Source organism: Maniola jurtina, chromosome 13, assembly GCF_905333055.1.
Source record: "Maniola jurtina chromosome 13, ilManJurt1.1, whole genome shotgun sequence".
Classification (NCBI taxonomy): Eukaryota; Metazoa; Arthropoda; class Insecta; order Lepidoptera; family Nymphalidae; genus Maniola; species Maniola jurtina.
In genome coordinates, this window is record NC_060041.1 from 1791134 (window position 1) to 1811431 (window position 20298).

The 20298-nt window shown below is 35.6% G+C and overlaps 2 protein-coding genes across 6 annotated transcripts in view; one reads left to right on the forward strand and one right to left on the reverse strand.

The window, feature by feature from the left end:
* Positions 1-288: 288 nt before the first annotated feature.
* On the forward strand, positions 289-2966 carry LOC123871208 (zinc finger protein 214-like). Its single transcript, XM_045914858.1, has 4 exons — positions 289-612; positions 887-1033; positions 1189-1398; positions 2442-2966. Exons 1-4 carry the CDS (start codon positions 484-486, stop codon positions 2691-2693), a joined length of 738 nt encoding a protein of 245 aa, XP_045770814.1. The 5' UTR covers positions 289-483; the 3' UTR covers positions 2694-2966.
* A 5979-nt stretch (positions 2967-8945) lies between these two features.
* Positions 8946-20298, reverse strand: part of LOC123871206 (rhomboid-related protein 1-like) — a 31753-nt gene continuing 20400 nt past the window's right edge. The window contains exons 3-7 of one of the 5 annotated variants that reach the window (XM_045914852.1): positions 20175-20216; positions 12760-12964; positions 12126-12339; positions 10439-10589; positions 8946-9618 (exon numbers count right to left, since the gene is read on the reverse strand). In XM_045914852.1, coding sequence (XP_045770808.1) covers positions 9461-9618; positions 10439-10589; positions 12126-12339; positions 12760-12964; positions 20175-20216 — 770 coding nt within the window. In that variant the 3' untranslated portion in view covers positions 8946-9460. Of the gene's footprint in view, positions 9619-10438; positions 10590-12125; positions 12340-12759; positions 13001-14933; positions 16455-20174; positions 20217-20298 lie in introns of those variants that run through there. The other 4 variants (XM_045914851.1, XM_045914856.1, XM_045914855.1 and 1 more) reach the window with 4 other exon arrangements.

The window sequence follows — 20298 nt, forward strand, 5'->3', positions numbered from 1 at the left end:
TATATCCAGGCTGATCCGTTGATCTTAGTAGTTAGGTATCTTGCGCTATTGGGCAAGAAGTTTATACAAAAAAGACTTCTGTTTTATCTTCACGTTCTCCGAGAAATTCTCGGCTTGATCTGGAATCTGGACTCTAAAGGCCGCTTACCGCGCTGTACATGTTTATGAAAATAATTGACTATAAAAATCCGTCCGAGTCTATGTAGCGCGAGCTACGTGCACCGTGTATATGTAGCATTTGTCATCATGACAATGACATCGATGACATCTGTCACATTCTTTGTTGTTTTCGGTGGTTGTTTTTATATATCATGTTACATGTTATACCTATTTTATTTTTATTTAATTACATAGGTATTTACATTTTTTCTGTGATAGAATAAATCATGGAAAATCAGTGATTTTTGTACTTTGGATTACTATTTAAATTATTTAAAATAGTCTGATATCATCAAAGCGGTTAGAACTTCTTTACATTCAGGAATGGAGCAGAAAAAGGGAAGTATCATGTTCTACGAAATATGTAGATTGTGCCTGGATGAGCATGGGTTCTGTGATATATTTGAGAAGGACGGTTTATCAGCAGATATTCACAGATGTACAGGAGTCAAGGTAAATAGGAGGGCTAGCATGAGAGTTGTGATTAGTTGATTACCAAATTGCGCCATAATACAGTTTTACTTCAAACTATTGGTATATGGTATATCATTGCGAAGTAATCTATAAGGATTCCTTTTTTCTCTGGAGATACAGAACTAAAAAACACATACCAAAACACCATATTCATGCTGGATTGAAATAATAAATATTAAGTACTTAGAATATCATGGGTCTCATCACCATTGACAAAATTGGACCTTAAATGCTGCATGGTCCTTTGTTTTAGGTTTCACCTATAGACAACTTGCCACAAAGGATATGTAAGAACTGTCTAGATATTGTAACCAAGGCGTCAGAACTCCGCGTAAAAGCCAAGAAAAACGAATGCCATCTCAAGTCACTCTTCGGTGATGATGAAAATGAAAAAATAAAGGTATTTTGCTAAACTTGTCTTTGTCATATTTTTCATTATTGATGGTTAGGGCCCCTTCCATACAACATACAATGAAAATCTAAATTAAAATAACATTCGTTGCATTTTTTTCTTTTATTAAGTATTTATATTGAATTTTTTCCCATCAAATTCAGGAATCCACAATAAGTGAGGGAATTCTACCTGATAGCTCTGAACAATCAGTGAGTGAACAAAGAAATGATCATGACGATAACAACACTGAATATGAAATGTGTGAGACTTTTTATATCATTGAAGATCTATCTCAACCAGACAGCTTACAGGAAACAGCAAGTCAAAAGAAAATAAAGGATGATTTTAGCAATCCTGAAAATAAATGTGATGTAAGTCAAGGGTGTTTTAATTAAATTAGTTTTTAATTTCTATTAAAAAACATGTGCAGTCCCCACACGTAGTAGAAATAAAACCTTAAGAAAACTAAACTTTGAGAGAATGAGACGATTGCAGCCTATTAGGAGTAAGATTGTTACCACGTTTAAAAATTATTTTACATTTTATTCTACATAATCCTAATCCATATTATTAATATTATAAATGCGAAAGTGTGTCTGTCTGTCTGCTACGTTTTCACGGCCCAACTGCTGAACCGATTTTAATGAAATTTGGTACAGACTTGGGATACATCCCGGGGAAGGACATAGGCTACTTTTTATCCCGGAAAATCAAAGAGTTTCTACAGAATTTAAAAAAAATGAAATACACGCGGGCGAAGCCGCGGGCATCCCCTAGTAATCCCCTAGTAATGTTATGTGAAAGTGTGGATGTTTGTTACCTACCCAATCACACAAAAACGGCTGAACGGATTTGGATGGGAATGGAGATAGATTATAACCTGGATTAACACATAGGCTACTTTCTATCCCGGAAAATCAAAGAGTTCCCGCGGGATTTTGAAAAATGTAAATCCACGCAGACGGAGTCGCGGGCACCAGCTAGTATATAATAATTATATATTATAAAGAAAGAGCCATAATGCCAGATCTTTGTTATTTTACGAAAGTTTAAGGGTGTCTGGCAGGGCGTTGCCACAATACTAAGGCTATCTTATCTATAGAGTGCATTCTGATTGTGCTCAGATTTCAGACACAGTTAAAACGAGAACCGCCGGCATAAATCTCGTTTTAACCGAAACTTAAGTCTAATTTGTAATTTAAAGAATAGATTAAATATGAATTATACTTTGTACTAATTTTGCATGAGTGATTATGTAAGGCGAAACATTTCTACTGGACAATATGTACTTAATTGTAAAAAATGTTTCTGCAAATAAAGAATCTTGAATCTAAGCAAAGTCAAAGTGTGCTCTATATTTATTCTATTTCAACCTAAGTGTCTGGCACTATGTGATTTCTAAATACTGTTTCAGATATGTTCAAAAAAGTTCGCAACATACAAGAAGCTATATCTACACAACCGACTCCACAACAAGAACTACGCGTGTCCTATAGATGTGTGTGGAAAAAAGTTCGCCACTAAAAGCGACGTGGAGAAACACATACGAACACACACGGGAGAGAAACCGTACGCTTGCGACCTGTGTGACAAGAGCTTTACACAAGGTGGTACACTCAAAACACACAAGGAAAAAGTGCATACTGGTGAACGAGAAGCATGTTAGAGGGTTTTAACTTCCATGCTGTCTAGTCATGTGCCCATTCATCGAGTTTCGATGTGTAGTTTGTGCCAAAAACATTTCTATCAAATAGTATATATTTTTTCACCTCACTAGTTACGCGGCGCTTAGCTAAAAGGGCGCCTTTGCTGTCTAAAACCAGGGAGCAAAAGTCGTTTTTGCTCACTCAGTGAGAAAAAGCGTTGTCTCAAGTTGTCTCAAAAATGAACTTTACTATGTTGTTGTACAAATAACTAATTCTATTATTTTATTGATATTGATGTGTTTTAATTAAGAAAACATTACGCGCCAACCATTAATGATTTTTTTTAATCATGTTTTGTATGTAAATATTTTATGAGCAAATGTTTTTTTGATTTGAATAAGTTCTCAACTAAAGGCGACGTGGAGAAATATATTATGCGAACACATACGGAAAGAAACCGAAATCTGTGTAATGAGAGCTTTATTCAAAACACACAAAAAAAATTGGGTGAATGACAACCTACATTTTGGTACAAAATTCCAAAAACATGTTTCATACAAATGATAGAAGAAAAAATCTCAGGGGGTGCTAACCATTTTGAGACACCAGTCAATCAAACGAAACTATGTTTCCTAATTTAACTTCGAATTTTTTGAAAACATTTTCGAATTGAATTTCGAATGTTTTTTGAAAACATGTTTGTGATTGGTTGGCCACTCAAAATGGTTAACGCCCAGTGAGTTTAATGTCTTTGTCATATGTATAGGATTACGTAACAGAGAGCGCCCTATACTAATAATATTTTATCTCCCTGTATAGACTAGGTATAGCAATGAAACTGTTTTACTGAGATACACTTTTTTTAAAAGACTTCATTCCTATTTCAATGATAAATTATTATTTTTTACTTAAGTAGGTACCTAGGTACTTACTTAAATTGTTGTAAATAATAAATAGAATAAGTATGTAATGCTTAAAACTGTATTCACAGTATGAGTTTGTACATTCTTACATTAGGTAGGTACATACATTTCGATTTCTTTGATAGTTTTTTGATTACTTAGGTACTTTTTTACTAGTAGCTGCAATCCAGCCCACCCTGATTGTGAAAGAAAAACGTATCCATTGACGTAACCGACAGCAAATTCTGCCCTTTGATTGGTTGATTTGCTGTTTATTTTTTTTACAACCAATCACGGTGCAGAATTTCCTACCGATTACGATGAATAAGTTTTTCTTACAAAATTAAGGGGCTTATGTATGGAGAAAAAGCTCAGGAGCTCCTTAAATAATAGTAATTAGGTAAGTATTGTAAAGGTGATACCAAACTTCCCGATTGCTCTGAATTGGTGACAGCGTCGCATCAGTACGATCAGTCGGTCAAACAGTCGCAATCAGTCGGTCAAACAGTCGCAATCAGTCGGTCAAACAGTCGCAATCAGTCGGTCAAACAGTCGCAATCAGTCGGTCAAACAGTCGCAATCAGTCGGTCAGACAGTCGCAGTCAGTTAAACAAGTGATAAAGGATATCGGCGGGAAGCGGGGCTAAGCATACCTACGCCCGCGCGCCCTGCGTATTCCTAACGGGACGAACAGGAACTTCAGACTACCTATTCCAGAAGTTTGGCATCACTTATACGAGTACAAAACCTGATTAGGAATCTCTGTTTAGTATTATTTTGGGATGTATAAATAATTGATTAAAAAATAAAACAATTTTTTTTTACAAAAAATGGCATTTATTTCAACTCATTCCATAGACGACACATCACATTGAAATGTGCGTATACATTTTAAATTAATTATTACAAATAGGAAATTAATCTAATCAAACAACACTTAAAGAATAAATAATACAACATAATTATTATTAATCTTTAATCTAAATAATTGTCTTGTTTCAAAGTTTCACATACATACTTAGATTTTTGCCTAAAAGCTTTTTTTTATTCACATAAAAAATGTGTTCCTATTTATTTATTTCAAAAAGTTAAAAATATAAAATGTATGTTCTATGAATTTCAACTACGATGATTACTTTGTGGCTTGTAATAATATGCCTATTAAAATACTATGTTTAATGTTTTGTTTTAATGAAAATTCAACTAAACGTATAAAACCTATATATATTTACAATATACAAGTAAGCCCACTATGAGAAACCAACCAAAAATTCAATTACGAAATAATACAAAGAACAATATTATAAAAAGAGAGAGAGTTTGACATTACATTACAAGTATGGCGTCAATCATCTTAGTAGAAACACATAGCTTTTTTTTATTTATTTAAAAAATATTTTAATTTCTGGCTTTCAAGCTAGTGCCATATTTAAATAAATAATATTTAATTAAAGCTAAAAAACCGACTTATTGATCACAGAAACAATAAAATTTAAATAATAATTGTAAAAAAATAGGGATTGTCAGTTTATTGATGAAACAAATATTAACAACTAGCCGATGCCCGCGACTTCGCCCGCGTGGATTTAGGTTTTTCGAAATCCCGTGGGAACTCTTTGATTTTCCGGGATAAAAATTAGCCTATGTGCTAATCCAGGATATTATCTATCTTCATTCCAAATTTCAGCCAAATCCGTCCAGTAGTTTTTGCGTGAAGGAGTAACAAACATACGCACACACACACACACACACACACACACACACACACACACACACACACACACACACACACACATACAAACTTTCGCCTTTATAATATTAGTGTGATATAATTTCACTCGATTTTTCACATATTTAAAAGCGTAATTGCATCAAAGAAACAGCTGCCCTTACGTTTTGACCGAAATTTGGCGACATGCTGTCTTTATATTGAAGAACAGCAAATGGCACTTCTATAAACTAATTTAAAACTCTTCGATTAAACTTGAGTTCATCCGTTTTCTTAATAATACAAATATTGATCACCATTCGCAATAAGTTCTTAAATATTTAAGAAACGCTCAGTTACAAAAAAGTAATTTAAAGATTTTGACCACACTAACTTCTCAGTTTATAAAAATATTATGCACCCATAATAGTAATTTTATTTATTTATAACTGAATTATTATACTCGTCCAGCAATGTAGGAGATACTCCTATGTATCAAATTAAACAATTAACGATAAAGCTATATTTTAACTTAACATTGGTACTTTACTTCACCATGTTATGAAAAGAATAGATGAGCATTCACATTTAGCATAAGCAACTGTCAACTGTTAGCGTCAACTGCTCAAGTAGATGGCAAATTAACTGCAGCTGCTATTAACTGCGCTAGAGCAGTCCACAGTTCGAGAAGCCGAGAGCAGTCATTGTGATGCAGCTCCTTGACTGCACCAAGCGATCTCGAGTCAAGAAAATTGTAGTACGCTATGCAGTAAGCACGACTGCTTATATAAGTATACAAATAGTTTCAGTAGGCATACATTCAAATAGTAGATTTAATTTCTTCAAACATTACATAAAAGGCAGTGATTTTTTAAAATAGTAGGTACATATAATTTACATCGTTTCAATCAGGTATTATAAGCTTACGCCATAGCTTAAAGAAAATTTGTTACAAAAAGTACTGAAATTTTATCCAAAAGTTAAATTGTAAATTCATCCAAATGTAAGGTATTCAACGTAAGGCACTCTAAATAAGTAGAAAGTACCTAATAAATAGGATTGCCAGATGCCCCGTATTTTACGGGTTACCCTGTATTTCAGGGTATGATAATACAAAACCCATGATTACGAAAATAAAATACGGGGTAAATAAAGCTCCCGTATTTTTTACAAATTCAGCCGAAGTTGGCTGTTTCCTGTCGTTTTGTCCAGTAGAAAAAACATTTTATATGCGTTTTACTGAACCACCAAGATTCGAACATAACTGTATTACTATAACAAATTGACATTAAATTGCTTCTAAAAATATTTACTCATTTGAGAAAATAGCCTAAATTTTAACAAGTCATAATACCAGATGGCAAAAAGTCAAAAGAGCGAAAAGATATCTAACAGAGCTGCCGATATTCCCAGTATAGTTCCTTAATTAAACTTTAACCAACTGGATAGTATAATAGTTTCTCAATAAAAAGATTTACCTATAGGCATACATATGCTTATATTTATAAGTTTTAGGCCTAATGCACACCAAGCTAGTCGATGAACCGAAAAATTATTATAATTGATAGTTTATCAAAGATACTTTAGATTTGGTACGATAAATTTACTTTAAATTGCTTGCAAATCTATCAGCATACATTCTCTGTGTCAGCGCATACTCAGAGCACTGTGTCGTCGTTCGGATTTCTTTAAAATTGGTACAATTCAACAATGTTGATAGATTACTATAACGCCAATGTAAAATGGACCTAAAGAGTAATGTAACTTGGTTTAAATTCGTTCATCCAGTTCTACCAATTTTTATTTTGCAGTTTTCGCTTGGAGCGCTGGATACAGTTTAAGTCCATTTTACATTGACATTGTAATGTTACGATATCCGAAGTCTATCACGATTAATTTGCCGAGATCTGCGAACTTGTACTAAGGACACTGATGCTCATTGGTTGTTATGATTCTGAGAAAAAATGTATAGCTCGCAATCTTTGTGATCAATATAATACGTTAACAATACAAACTATTTTACATTAGCCGTAACATAATAATTAATTTACACTATAATAAATACAAGGACGGCTGTCTAATACTTTTAAGCCCATACAAATTCGTTTTTTTTTTAAACGACAAATGCATATCCTATACAAAATTGGTCTTGATTTTTTTAATACTATGCGTAAGGATGATACGATATACTGTATACAGCACAATTTAAAATATTCACAAAATCTAAACGCACACTACAAGTCAAGCTAAATCGTATGCACGGAATTTTTATTTCGATATCTTGGTGATATCGAAATTAAAAATTCAGCATGCAATTACTACTCGGTCAAGCTAAGTTTGCACCTCGCGTCGATGACGTCACACTGACGCTTAGGTACGGTATGCGAACCGTACGGACGCGATAAGGCGACCGCGGGGAGGTGAGCGGGGAAGTGGGAGAGGCACCGCATTCCAGCGAGGTGCAAACTTTTTTTTTCTCTCGTCTGGCTTTACAAAGATTAGCCAATGTCAAGTTTGTAGTTATTTGTAACAAGTTAGTTAAACTATACAAGTATGGACCCCGTCTGTGCCGGCGCTCGCCGACACACGCACGGCACCCCCTTAGAGCGCTTTCCAGACAGTTTTAACAAAAAAAAAGACTCCAAAAAAGCAGAGCACGCCCGCCAGCTAACACCAACACAGACGAAGTCCCAGGTGCAAACTTAGCGCGACTGAGTTATAATGGTACAACCCTATCGACGGGAAGAAGTAAAGTAACGATTGAGCATTTACAGCACGATGGGAACGTAACACGACACAAAAAATAAATACTTTAACTAACAATACTTTAACACGTAACTATTATAATAGAAAACATATTATCTTACAAGTACAAACAAACAACTAGGCATACATTCATGGCTAAAGGGTTTGAAGATTTTGGCCTACCTAGCAGTCAGCCATTTTTTTTTCCAAAATAGCGGCCACACAATATTATATATTTATATTAATTATATTACATATATTATAGCATATCTCGGAATCTTAACATTTTGGAAGATTTTGCCTCATACAATAAAAATTTGTATTGATTAATATAGGTTTTTATGCAAGGCCACTATTATGAAAAAAGAGGTTACCACTAAGTAGGCCAGGCTCCATACCAAAATATTCAAACCCCTTTCAAATTCAAGATAAGAAAAAAAACATACAAGAATCACCATGCTTTGATGCTTACTATTAAAAAAAAACTAAGAAAATTCAGCATCCTTGGTTGTATGCTGTGGAATTCCGAAAGTACCTAATTCTATTAAAAATGATATCAAAGTTTTTTAGTAAAAATTTTAAATAAGGCATCAAGACGATTTCATCAGACTTTTGCAAGGATAAACCATAAAGTTATTTCAATATAGTACCTTAATTGCCCTTAAAGGAGGGGTTTATTTGGGAATACCCTCAATGGTCCCAATCCATGGGTACCCACCATCGGCACTATAGCCCAGCTGGTCGATTGCGAAAAAACTGCATCAATCATTATTACAATCTCAATAGCGTATTTGACAGCATGTAAAATATAGGATCTAGTAATAATATCCGTATTGAATACGAAATTTGATAATCAACTATTTAATGAGTTAAGAAAAATACGAGGCATTTTAAGAGAAAATCGACAAAGAAAATGATTTTTGTCTACTTTAGTCACGTGATCGTAAACGACTGTGAATTGGCCGAATGGTTGATGACGTCAACTACTTGTAAACAGTTGCGTATAGAGTGTAATTTCGTACAAAATACAAGCAAGTGACGTCACGATGACATATAAGGCGCCATATTGTTTTCGCGAGATATTTAAATAATAATATATTGTTTTAGTTTTTTTTTTTGCACTGTATGTAATGGAACGTAAAATATACATTTTCTATAGAGTCCTTTGACATCAGTGACTAACTTAGAACAGTTTTTGACTGAATTTTATGTTGTTGTAATCCTTACTTGGCCAGCTATGGCAAAACCATTCTCATTCTGAAAGGAAACCCCGTGCTCTGTAATGAGCCGGCGATGGTTTGGTCATGATGATAAAAAAGTTGCGTCCACCACCACGTCTAAATCGTTAACACAGCTTTATAACTGCCTATTTAGAAGCTCCTTTACAAAATTCGAGAATATAACTAGAATGTTCTAGAAGAATTTCTTTGTTCTATGTACTCGTAGTTTCGAAATGCGACGTCCAGAAGATATTGGCAAGCACCCCGGCTATCATCAGTGAGAAGTATAGTACAACTGCCGCCCACCATAACCGCTTCTCCCATTTTCTCTTCTCTAAGTTCCGGAGTACTCCTATGCCTACGAGGAGACCTGGAAAACAAGAGGATACTTATTAAATAACACACAAACTTACTTAATACTTATTTAATAACACACAAGCCGCGAGTGAAGTAGACGGGAATATTGCTGCTTTTGTTTTGTAGGTTGGTATAGACGCATATTCTTGTATAATGTCTACAAAACTATGAGAATCGAAAACAAAAAACTGTCGTGAGCGAAGCGAGCTCCATTTTTCCGTTAATTTTCTTTAATATTGATGAGGTATTTATTAGTCGGGGTAAACATAATTTTTTTCGTCTTTCATTTTCATGTGCCTTTAAAAAAACCGGTCAAGTGCGAGTCAGACTCGCACACGACGTGTACCAACCTACAAGAAACAACACTAACTTTTTTCGCGATATAACTACAAATTAGAGAGATTAGATTTACAGATTTTTCTGTTTACTGGTGCTATAAGACAGTGCTACCTGTCTTTCATGATTCTAGGTCAACAGGAAGTGTATAGGTTAGTTATTATTATTTTTTTCTCTCGTCTGGCTTTACACTGATTAGCCAATGTCAAGTGTGTAGTTAGGGAACAAGTTAGGGAAACTATATGTATAAGTATGGACTTCGTCTGTGCCGGCGCCCACCGACATACACGCGGCGCCCCTTTAGAGCGCTACCCAGTCAGTTCCACCACCAGTAAACACCAGCAGAACTCAAAAACCGGCCACTTCTAACAAAAAAAAAAAAACACTCCAAAAAGGCTCAACACGCGCACCAGCAAACGCCACCACAGCGAAGTCATAGGTTAGTTAGTATAGTATATTTTCGCGAATTTCCACCCAGTTCTGGAAGTTGTACATACCGGCCACTGCTCCCGCCAGATGCGCCACGTAGCCAATGTTCTGCTGCAGGTGTCTCCAGTACCGGTCGTACACCGCGGTACCAACGTCCACCGACGCCAGCAGTAGAAACACCAGCAGTTGGATTATCGCGAACTCCATTTCCGCCCAATTCTGAAAATTATACCAAGTTTTTGCCTTTACTTTCGTATACGCGCTCGACCACACTCATACACAACAGAATCATTGTAGTCCCTTGGTCACAGAAATACTAAGCTGCCAAATTAAAATGGTAGTCCCTCCGAAGTCCCCCCTGAAAGGTACTGTCCCCCATCGTTCTAAATTCTAATTGGCAAGGATCGTAGGATGGCACGATGCGTTTTTGTCGCGCCATGAATTCAAACATACAGATTTCTTCAGATTGTCCTAATTGATGCTCGCAAGCCATCGTGCGAGCACAGGCAATGATTGATAACAATCGAACGATAGGTTTGATCGTCCGATCATGTAACCAAATATACCGATCTCTTTTGAGTGTCCTAGTTGTTCACGCGTCATTGCGCGAGCTCGGCAACGCGAGGGGGGAACATCGGGCGATCTTTCTACAACCCTGTTGGATCATCGTACGACCATTTTCACGACAAAAACTTAAGACTACTTCTAACGCACTGCGGTGCCCGTAACACAGGTTTTCCTAGTACGGGTGCCAAAGCACTCACAAAAAATCTTTATTTTACTTTGTGCTTTACTTTGTTTTGTATTCTCCGTTTTGGAAGCCCTGTTTTCCGAGACACAGTTTTTACTAGTTCAGGAAACAGGTGCACATGCAGTAATGTTTATTATTATAACTAATTGTGTTTTGTTACGTTTATGTTACATTTGTTTCTGAGCCAAATAAATTTATCTTTAAATTTATCTAACTCTGAGAATTACAATGCTAACGAATTCAAACTGTATCTTGTATGGTCCCTGTAATGGATCTATCTATACTTAACTTCACCCAGTAGCCAGTCTCAGATTCAGATAACAAATCTTCTTGACACAAAAATAACAGATTAAATAAGTATGTGTGTAGGTATACCTATTACAATAAATCAGCATGGTTATTGCGTATCTCAATGGACACTAAAATACATACATCCATAGACCCATAATACTCCCTACATCCTAATTTGTTATTGGGTTACTTTGGTGAGATGACGTAATAAACATTGAATCTTATTGATGGACGTTATAAACAATGAAGGTGATATCATGGACGGCGTTGGGTAGAAGCAGACGTTATTTTGCTAAAGTATACACGAGGAAGTTTAAAACTAACTTGGTTTGTTCCGCCAAAACAGATAAATTAAAATATTTAAATTTTAACATGTTTTTATGTATTTATTTATGTATTTATTTATTCTAATATTATATACAAATGTATACTTGCACCACCTACCTCTAATATCTATAGCTATATCCTTTGGACCATTTTGGTTGCCTGGAAGAGATCGCTAGGTAGCGATAAGGCCGCCAAATTGTACCTATATTTTGTTGAGCTTTGTATGTGTTTTTCTGTACTAATTTTGTGGTGTACAATAAAAGTATATTCATTCATTCATTCATTCATAAATCTGTTTCTGCATGGTACAACATGCAAATTCTACGATGTAAAGTTGCAAAGCAAAGATCCTGCTTTAATTAATTTTAGAGAAAAAGACAACTTACCATAATAATAGTAGCTATATGAGCAGCTATAAGCGCGTACACTCCTCCAGAAGCACCCGCAAGGTACACCTTTGGATCAGTGAGGCTGGTGGCCAGCGATCCAGCTGCCACACCGGCCAAGTATACCAGGATCACTCGCCACCATCGATGGACCATCTCCAGAGGAACGCCGAGGAACAACTGCACCAGCAGGTTAACCAGGAGATGGACTACGCTGAAAGGAAGGAGGACTATGATCGGTAAAATTTAAAATTTGAGACGCTTAAGTGGCTTAATGGGCATTGGATAATGGGCATTTAAGAAAGAGTGTACACAATATAGTTCCTCCTTTATCGTTTCTACCATTGAACTATTCAGTATGGGATTGCGGAATTCCTTCCGAATTTGGCAAGTATCCTCAGGATGTTTTGGGGTACTGTAAAGCGCGTGAAAAACTTATTTATTACACTTATAATAATCAAGGAGACTAGTATCTGGAACCCTTTTCCCCGTATCTTAGTACCCACTTGGTTCTTTCTTAGGCTTCTTCTTCTTCTTTCTGGGCTGGTTTCCGCACTTAAACGTTTCCGTCTGTTGTGCGTGTGTGGCTGTTCTTAGGCTTTTTAAACAGTTATAAAAAACATAACCCACTCACCCAACATGAACGAGCATATAAGTCAAGAACCGCCACGCCTCCTGCCTCTTGTGAGGGTTGTATATAAATAGCTGCGCGATGGGTCCCGTGGCGTCGGTCTTGCCCTGGGCGGCGTCATAGCAGAACAGAACGATCTCCGCTATGGATATGATGATCATGCAGATGGCTGGTGGCCAGCAGCTGTACTCCTCTTCGTAGGTGCCGTCTGTGTATGTAAATATGGTGGTGCTACGGCTTCGGACTGTATAACGCAACACAACAGGGAGGGTAGATCGGGATGGAAAGGTTTTTTTTTTTGGTAATTGCGCGTTTTATTACGTCATACCGGGTTTTTAAAAAAAAAAAAAACAAATGAATTTGATTTTTTTTTCGAAAAAAGCAAAATAGTTTTTTTATGAATGATTATTTTGGACAACGCGATATAGTCAAAGAGATGGTTGGTTAATTTGTTTCACAATTAATTACGTTTGTTAAAAATTATTATATGCATTTTTTTTTAATTATACATTCCGTTATAAACAAAGACATTGGAGAAATTATGAAGTCGCGTATATTTTTGTTGAAGTTATTGAACAAGTTGTTGAAATATTAAATACAAGTAGGTATACATACGATTCAGTTATATTTTGGATAAAGGTTATTCCCGTTTGAAATTGTTTTTGATTACCATTTAGAGATGATTCAAATATAGATGGCAACAATAGAAATAGGTAGACCACGCGACGTAAGAGTGACATTACGGCATACAGGACCGGATGTATTAAGTCAATTAAGTCGCCGCGTGTGGAAAGGACAAATTTACGTTAACAAGATAATGTGGAAGCGAATTTCAATTTTACAGACGTATTTGTCGTAGTTGAATTTTTTTATGACAAAATATTATTTGATTTGTCAGACAATTTGAATGTTTTTTAAAATTTTTTGGTTGGCATTTTTTTTATTTGGTCATTGGGAACACAAAATTGGTGAACAAAACAACAGTAGGAAGAGGATAGGAGAAAAAAGAAAAAAAAATCGTTAGTATTGCATGCTTTTTACAATTAAATCTATGTTAGTCACTAAATTATTATTATTAATTGAGTTAAAAAAAAATCTAAATCGGTTTGATTTTTTAATTTTGATCAATTCTTTTATCTATTCTCGATCAATTCTGTTATCTATTCTTGATCAATTCTCTTATCTTTATTGTGATCTCCGTTTATGAGAGAGAGTTGTTTTACGAGTACTGAACGATATCATGCTAAGAAAACATAATAAATGAACTTTTTCAATATAATATAAAAACTCTTACATGAAAAAACAATGGCCCATTATAATACTATAAACAACTATCCATTATTGTACAATACAAGTGTTAATAAGCGTACGTATCAACTACTACATGCCCGATTAGATAAGCTTATCAGTAAAATTAATTAACCCATCACCCTTAACCCGAAACCTCCACAAATAATTGAAAAAATAATATAATGACTCAATGGTAGCATTATACATAAAAAATATGCTATTATAATGAAGATGTGTGTGATGTGAAAGATAATGGGTAAAGTTCAAGGACAGTATTGTGTACATAACAATGCTATAACTTGGATAACGACGCGTCATTTTCCGTAATAAAAACTACTTGCCTAGTGCAAGGGCTTACTACTGTTCATGTAATGCTAAGTATTTGCTACCGGGTTTAACCAAGGAATAATGAGAATGGAAAAGACGGTTTATAAATCTACATAAATATATATCTATTGTATATACTATTTTTTTTTACATGAATGTATCTTTGTCTGTTTGTCCTTTATGCGTTCCTATGCCTACCATCCGATTGCGATGAAACTTTGTACAATTGTAATTGGAATTGTTCGTTTATATGGTGGCGCGCAAGTCATTCATTTAAATGGTACAGCATTATACAACATAATAATACTATTATAAATTGGACATTTGGAAAGAGCAACCGCCGAGTTTCTTGCTGGTTCTTCTCGGTAGGAATGGTATTCCGAACCAGTGGTAAATTCTTTTGACGATTCAAAAGCACTTTTACAAGTTTACATGAATAAAAATCTGTCTGTTCTAATTTCTATTGTAATTTGTAACGCATTCCGGGTAGCAGTTAATTATAATATTATTGATGGTTGAAAATTAATTGTACTATTTAAACATAAGAGTGCCATACCTACCAAAATATTCAATTATCTTTTTGAAGTAATCCAAAACTTTCTTCACACATAATTTGATCACCGTATACCTGTTTATGTTATCACTTAAATTTTTAGATAATATGTTACAAGTACAACTAGTCCGTTTACACATCTTTAGCCACATTTCTCTTGGTATTAGATAAAAAACACATTTATGGTAACTATTAAAAACACATTTCCAAAAGCAATCATTTCGTACATTTGATGACGTAACGCCATTTACTTTCGACCTCTTTTGGCGACAACTGTTACTAATTAAAGAAAATATACAGAAAAATTATATATTTTACACAGTTTTTCCACACATATATATGACGATTTATTTATTTTTTATTTTTCCCACCGGGGATCGGTAATGGGACGTTATGTACGTCCATTCAACAACAAATATTGCAAAATACTATGGTTGACGGCGACTCGACGCGTTCAAACGCAAGGATTTGCGACGATTGGCGCCAGCGGACCTCTAATACGATTATTTGCAAGCGTACCTAATTGCATTTACTCGAATGCGTTATTCCAACACTGATTAAACAAGATTGCACCAAGTTCAAACCTATAATATCCATTTAAATTCGATATAATATGACCTTAAATTAAAAAAAAAAATGTTTCAAATGCTCTGTTAATTCAATAATTTGTAAAGGCTTATCAATTTTCTTTTTTGGGAAACAAATATATTTCATGACCCTATAGGTCATTCCTGCGAAATAGCCTGTTAACAATTAAAATAATTAAGTGTCTGAAGCGGACGTATACGTATGCTCAATAATGTGCAGAACACTGGTCCTAAGACTAAAAAAGCCTTCCTAGAATAAAAAGTCCTAGAATAAGACCGAAAATAAATACGAAAAAACGCTAGTATTTGAATTGAATCAAAACTACATAGATTACTCATCATTTTGTGCTTAGAAAAAAACTATTTTAAGGCTACAAATGAACTTAAATTGACTATCATTAGTTACCATAAAAACAAAAATCTATCCTTGACAAATACATTTTCCCTTTCAGATGACATCTCGGATAAGGACGACCTCAAATTATTCAGTTAATATAATAAGCCTCAAATTGGGTCTTTATAACGTAGCAAACTTTGGAGATAAAAATATTAGGTTTAACGAACTAGCGCGACCTTAGAATTTCGGTAAAAAAACTCTGTTTCTCTTATTGAGCAAAATAATTTAAAGAAAATATTCTTAAGGAACTATGCTCTGACTAAAACATTACTTAAACAAACTCGCACTTTAATACGTGATGGTCTACTTTAGACTATTAAAACAGAATAACAATTTAATTTTTTTTTAAATAAGTAATTTCAAAATCTTTACAAAAAGTACCTAAGCTTAGTACCCAATTAAACAATTTAAGCACGAGTATATAATATTGCACCTACTACGTTTAAAACATTCCGTGTGAATTTTTTTCAGATTGGTACGATGTTTGTACATACGTTTTACGAATTACTAATCGAAATACTATAATAGTAAAACTGTTTAAAAAATAATTAAACAGCTTTTTTTTTTATTCACTATAGGCAAGCGCTTGACCACAATCACACCTGATGGAAAGTGATGATGTGGTCTAAGATGGGACGTGTTTACCTAGAAGGTGCCTATTCACTCTTGTTTTAAAGATACCCGGATTGTAATTGGTAGGAAACACAGATCGCGGGAGAGTATTCCAAACCTTAGCCATGCGTATGAGGAATGAAGACGCAAAACGTTTCGTGCGTGTAGATGGAATGTCGACGACATAAGGATGGAAACTCGCCCGACGTCTTGCGGTGCGGTGGTAAAATGGTGAAGGAGGGACAAGATCGAAAAGTTTTATTAATTAGTGCTGTTTTGTTCACACTGTTTATGACACCTTATTATATAGGTATTGTGAATATAAAATGTGGGCTCCTACACTATAATGATCTGTCAGCGGTGCTTTTTGTTTAGAATTCTTTATTCATTGCGCTTGAGCAACAGATAAGATAATAACTATCTAATGAAACGTGACTATGTTTACCACACATACAAATGTACATAACCGCGTCTGGCACTACAACAACATTATTCTAAAGATCTCAGTCTAAAAATCTACAACAAGACAAATCATGCGGAGTGTGAGAAGCAGGACGCGGGAAGACTGCTTGACTGACAGAAGTCAGCACAACTTTCAATCTATACTTATAATAAAACTGTAACTGGACGATTTCTGTATATATATTTTGAAAATTTTAATCGGAGAAAACATTGTTATCAATATAGACCCCAAAACATTTATTTTTTGGAATTTTTGTCTGTCTGTCCGTCGGTAAAATTTCTATCTCGTCTTGCCCCTGTCACCCCATGGAGCCCTAGATTGTTGTCTAGACGTCTCCCTCAACTGACTGTATGAAAGATGCCTTTATGCTATGCTAAGTAGCTGTACTTTGAATAATGGATACTAATTTACATAGAAACAATGTTTTACTGGCAGAATGAGGAAACCAGCCTCTTTACCTACGTGTTTGCGAATCTGTTTGAGTCGATCGTGTCACTTGCGCTCTTTGATTTTGTGCCACAAGCTTGTACCGACTGTATGAAGGATATCTTTAGGCTGTGCCACTACTACAGTACTTTGAATAATGGATACTAATTTACATAGAAACAATGTTTTACTAGCAGAATGAGGAAACCATCCTCTTTACCCACGTGTTGGCGAATCTGTTTGAGTTGATCGTGTTACTTGCGCTCTTTGGTTTTGTGCCACTAATTCTTGTAATATAACTAGGTGGCTATAAACACCTTCGATTCTGACTGGGTATATTCGCCTGTTTGACCGTTTTTTCCGCTCATAAACTAAAATAAAATTAGATACGTGAACAATTTAAAATCGTTACCTAAACTGTCTTTTCCGACACTTGAATCGAGTGTCTAGTCATTTTATACACAGTTACTACAATCCATATCCATTAATTAAATCCAAACTAATAGGACGCATGTGAAAGTTAATCTGTCTGTCTGTCTGTTTTTCTCCTTTAACCGATTTCGACGAAAGCTACAGACAGACATGGCCGGCAACTCGGAGACGGACACAGACTACTTATAGTCCCATCAGGAAATCACAGTTCCCAGGAGATTTTTAAAAACTCTAAATCCCTACGGACGAATCGCGGCCATCATTCAGTATCTAATAAATTACTGGTCAAGTTAACCAAAATTTTATCTCGCCCGCTCTCGCTTTTCAAAATTTTAATATGCCTCTGTATAGAGTGAGTTTCTGTACAGGTTTTATACTTTATTTTTAAAATGGCTGTGGCACACAGACGGACTGGACGAAACTATAGAGGATCCTGGGTTCCTTGTTTTAATACTTTAAACACAAGTAAAACCATAATGATTTTCTAGTATATATTCTCTTTGACTCAAGCGTTAACGAAATACCTATTTATGAGCTCAAATGGGGTTTGGTATTAAATGCGTTATCAGTGATAAGGCCGGACAAGGCCACTCCAGGTGACACCGGCTACGCTGAGTCATGGCAATCGAATGTCCACCGAAGGTCAGGTGTTGTAGTAATGTGATAAAAAATAATGACATACGAGTAACATGTACACCATATTACTTTTGCTGTGTGACAAAGCCAAAAGGAAGAGTTATGATTTTAGCAGTCTATGTATGTATGTATTTGTGTGTTCCACTGAAGCGCCTAAACTACTGAGCCGATTTTGATGAATAAGGTGTCAATCGATTCGTTATTATGGTCCGGGTGACGTAGGCATTTTATACTAAAAAAACGACCTGGGGGATGTTACATCAAAAAAAGTGGGTGTCTCCAGATTTTTTTTTGCTATTGTCTCGATTGGGATATCAAGTGAAAGAGGAAAAAATTCTGAGCTCATAAATATAAATATAGTACAATGTTAAAATACGCGGAGCGACAGAAAAAAAATTACTAAGTATATCTATCGCTATCTATCGGCAGTTCGCGGGTAGTAGTAGGGCTTTAGTGCTGTTTAACTTTATCTTGTGAGTAAATAGAGCGGTGATAGCCATAGTCCACCACACCGGCCAAGTGCAGATTGGCAGACTTCACACACCTTTGAAAACATTATAGAGAACCAGCTGATGCCCGCGACTTCGTTCGCGTCGATGTAGGTTTCTCAAAAATCCCGTGAAGGAGTAACAAACATACCCACACACACACATACACATAAACTTTCGCCTTTAAAATATTAGTGTGATATAGTGTGTCTCCCAGCCATGCAGGTTTCCGATGCTTTAACGTTAGGACGAGTAATATTTAACTTCTTAAACGCACATAGGTCCGAAAAGTTAGAGGTGCGTGCCCGGGATCGAACCCCCGACCTTCAGAAAAGGCCGACGTCCTAACCACTAAGCTATCTCCCCTCGTCCGTCTTAACTTATAGCAGTTAGTAAAAAAAAGCAACACCAAGATGACAGTACGGGGCCACAACAATAATTATTATGGAAACCAAAAAACAATGAAATTTTGTAACAAAAAAATGATGATATGCCACAGACCACTATGGATTCCATGTCTGAGATTGGTAATGCTCAGTGTCCACTATCCAATCTACTGCGTTTCTACCAGCAATAGGCAAAGATGTATAACGCAGGATGTGTGTAAACCCCAGCAATAGGATCGCTTCATTTTAATAACTTATCTCGTATAACCCATCACCAAAGCTGAGTCAAGCTATGAAAATGAAGCAAAGCTATAGCTTTCCTCACAACCCACCAATAGGTTGGCTTTAGGGCCATTGCGTTTTCGACCAATCAGATTAGGTTGAAAGATGACGTAGTAAAATCATCACGTCAATTAGCAATAACCTGATTGGTCTCTATTTATTCTTAACGTCTCCGCTCCGCTCTGCTTCCGACCAAACGGACCCTTAGGGTGTTTATTCACTGAAGCAAAACAGAATGGAAATGTCCTAAAGCCCGATATCCACCTAAGCGGAGAGGAGAGGAGATGTGTTCAGTCGACCAATCAGATTCTTATTAGATGACGCGAAAAAATTATCACGTCATCTTTTAAAAATCTGATTGGTTGGCTGTACACATCTACTTTCCGCTCCGCTTAGATGGATACCGGGCCTTATTCAGCAGGCCAACCCAATTATTAAAAAATATCGACATCCAAAGCTGTGGTCTATGATATAAATGATAAACAAAAAAAAAAATGAAAAACCAACGACACAAAAAATTTAGAAAAATATAAAAGTACCGCCATCTGCAGAGGACACCGCGTGGAATCCTGTCCACCTGTCTACCAAACAAAATTAGTCTTTATATATATGTGCTGTAGAAACAAAATGCTTTGTTAAGAGCTTCCGAAACGGTCAAGCAGC

What these genes read in the sequence shown, in the direction of transcription:
- LOC123871208 (XM_045914858.1), top strand. Translation starts at nt 484, where the DNA reads ATGGAGCAGAAAAAGGGAAGTATCATGTTCTACGAAATATGTAGATTG. An exon ending in ACAGATGTACAGGAGTCAAG is followed by an intron (nt 613 to 886) that starts GTAAATAGGAGG and finishes CCTTTGTTTTAG; the next exon opens with GTTTCACCTATAGACAACTT. An exon ending in ATGAAAATGAAAAAATAAAG is followed by an intron (nt 1,034 to 1,188) that starts GTATTTTGCTAA and finishes CATCAAATTCAG; the next exon opens with GAATCCACAATAAGTGAGGG.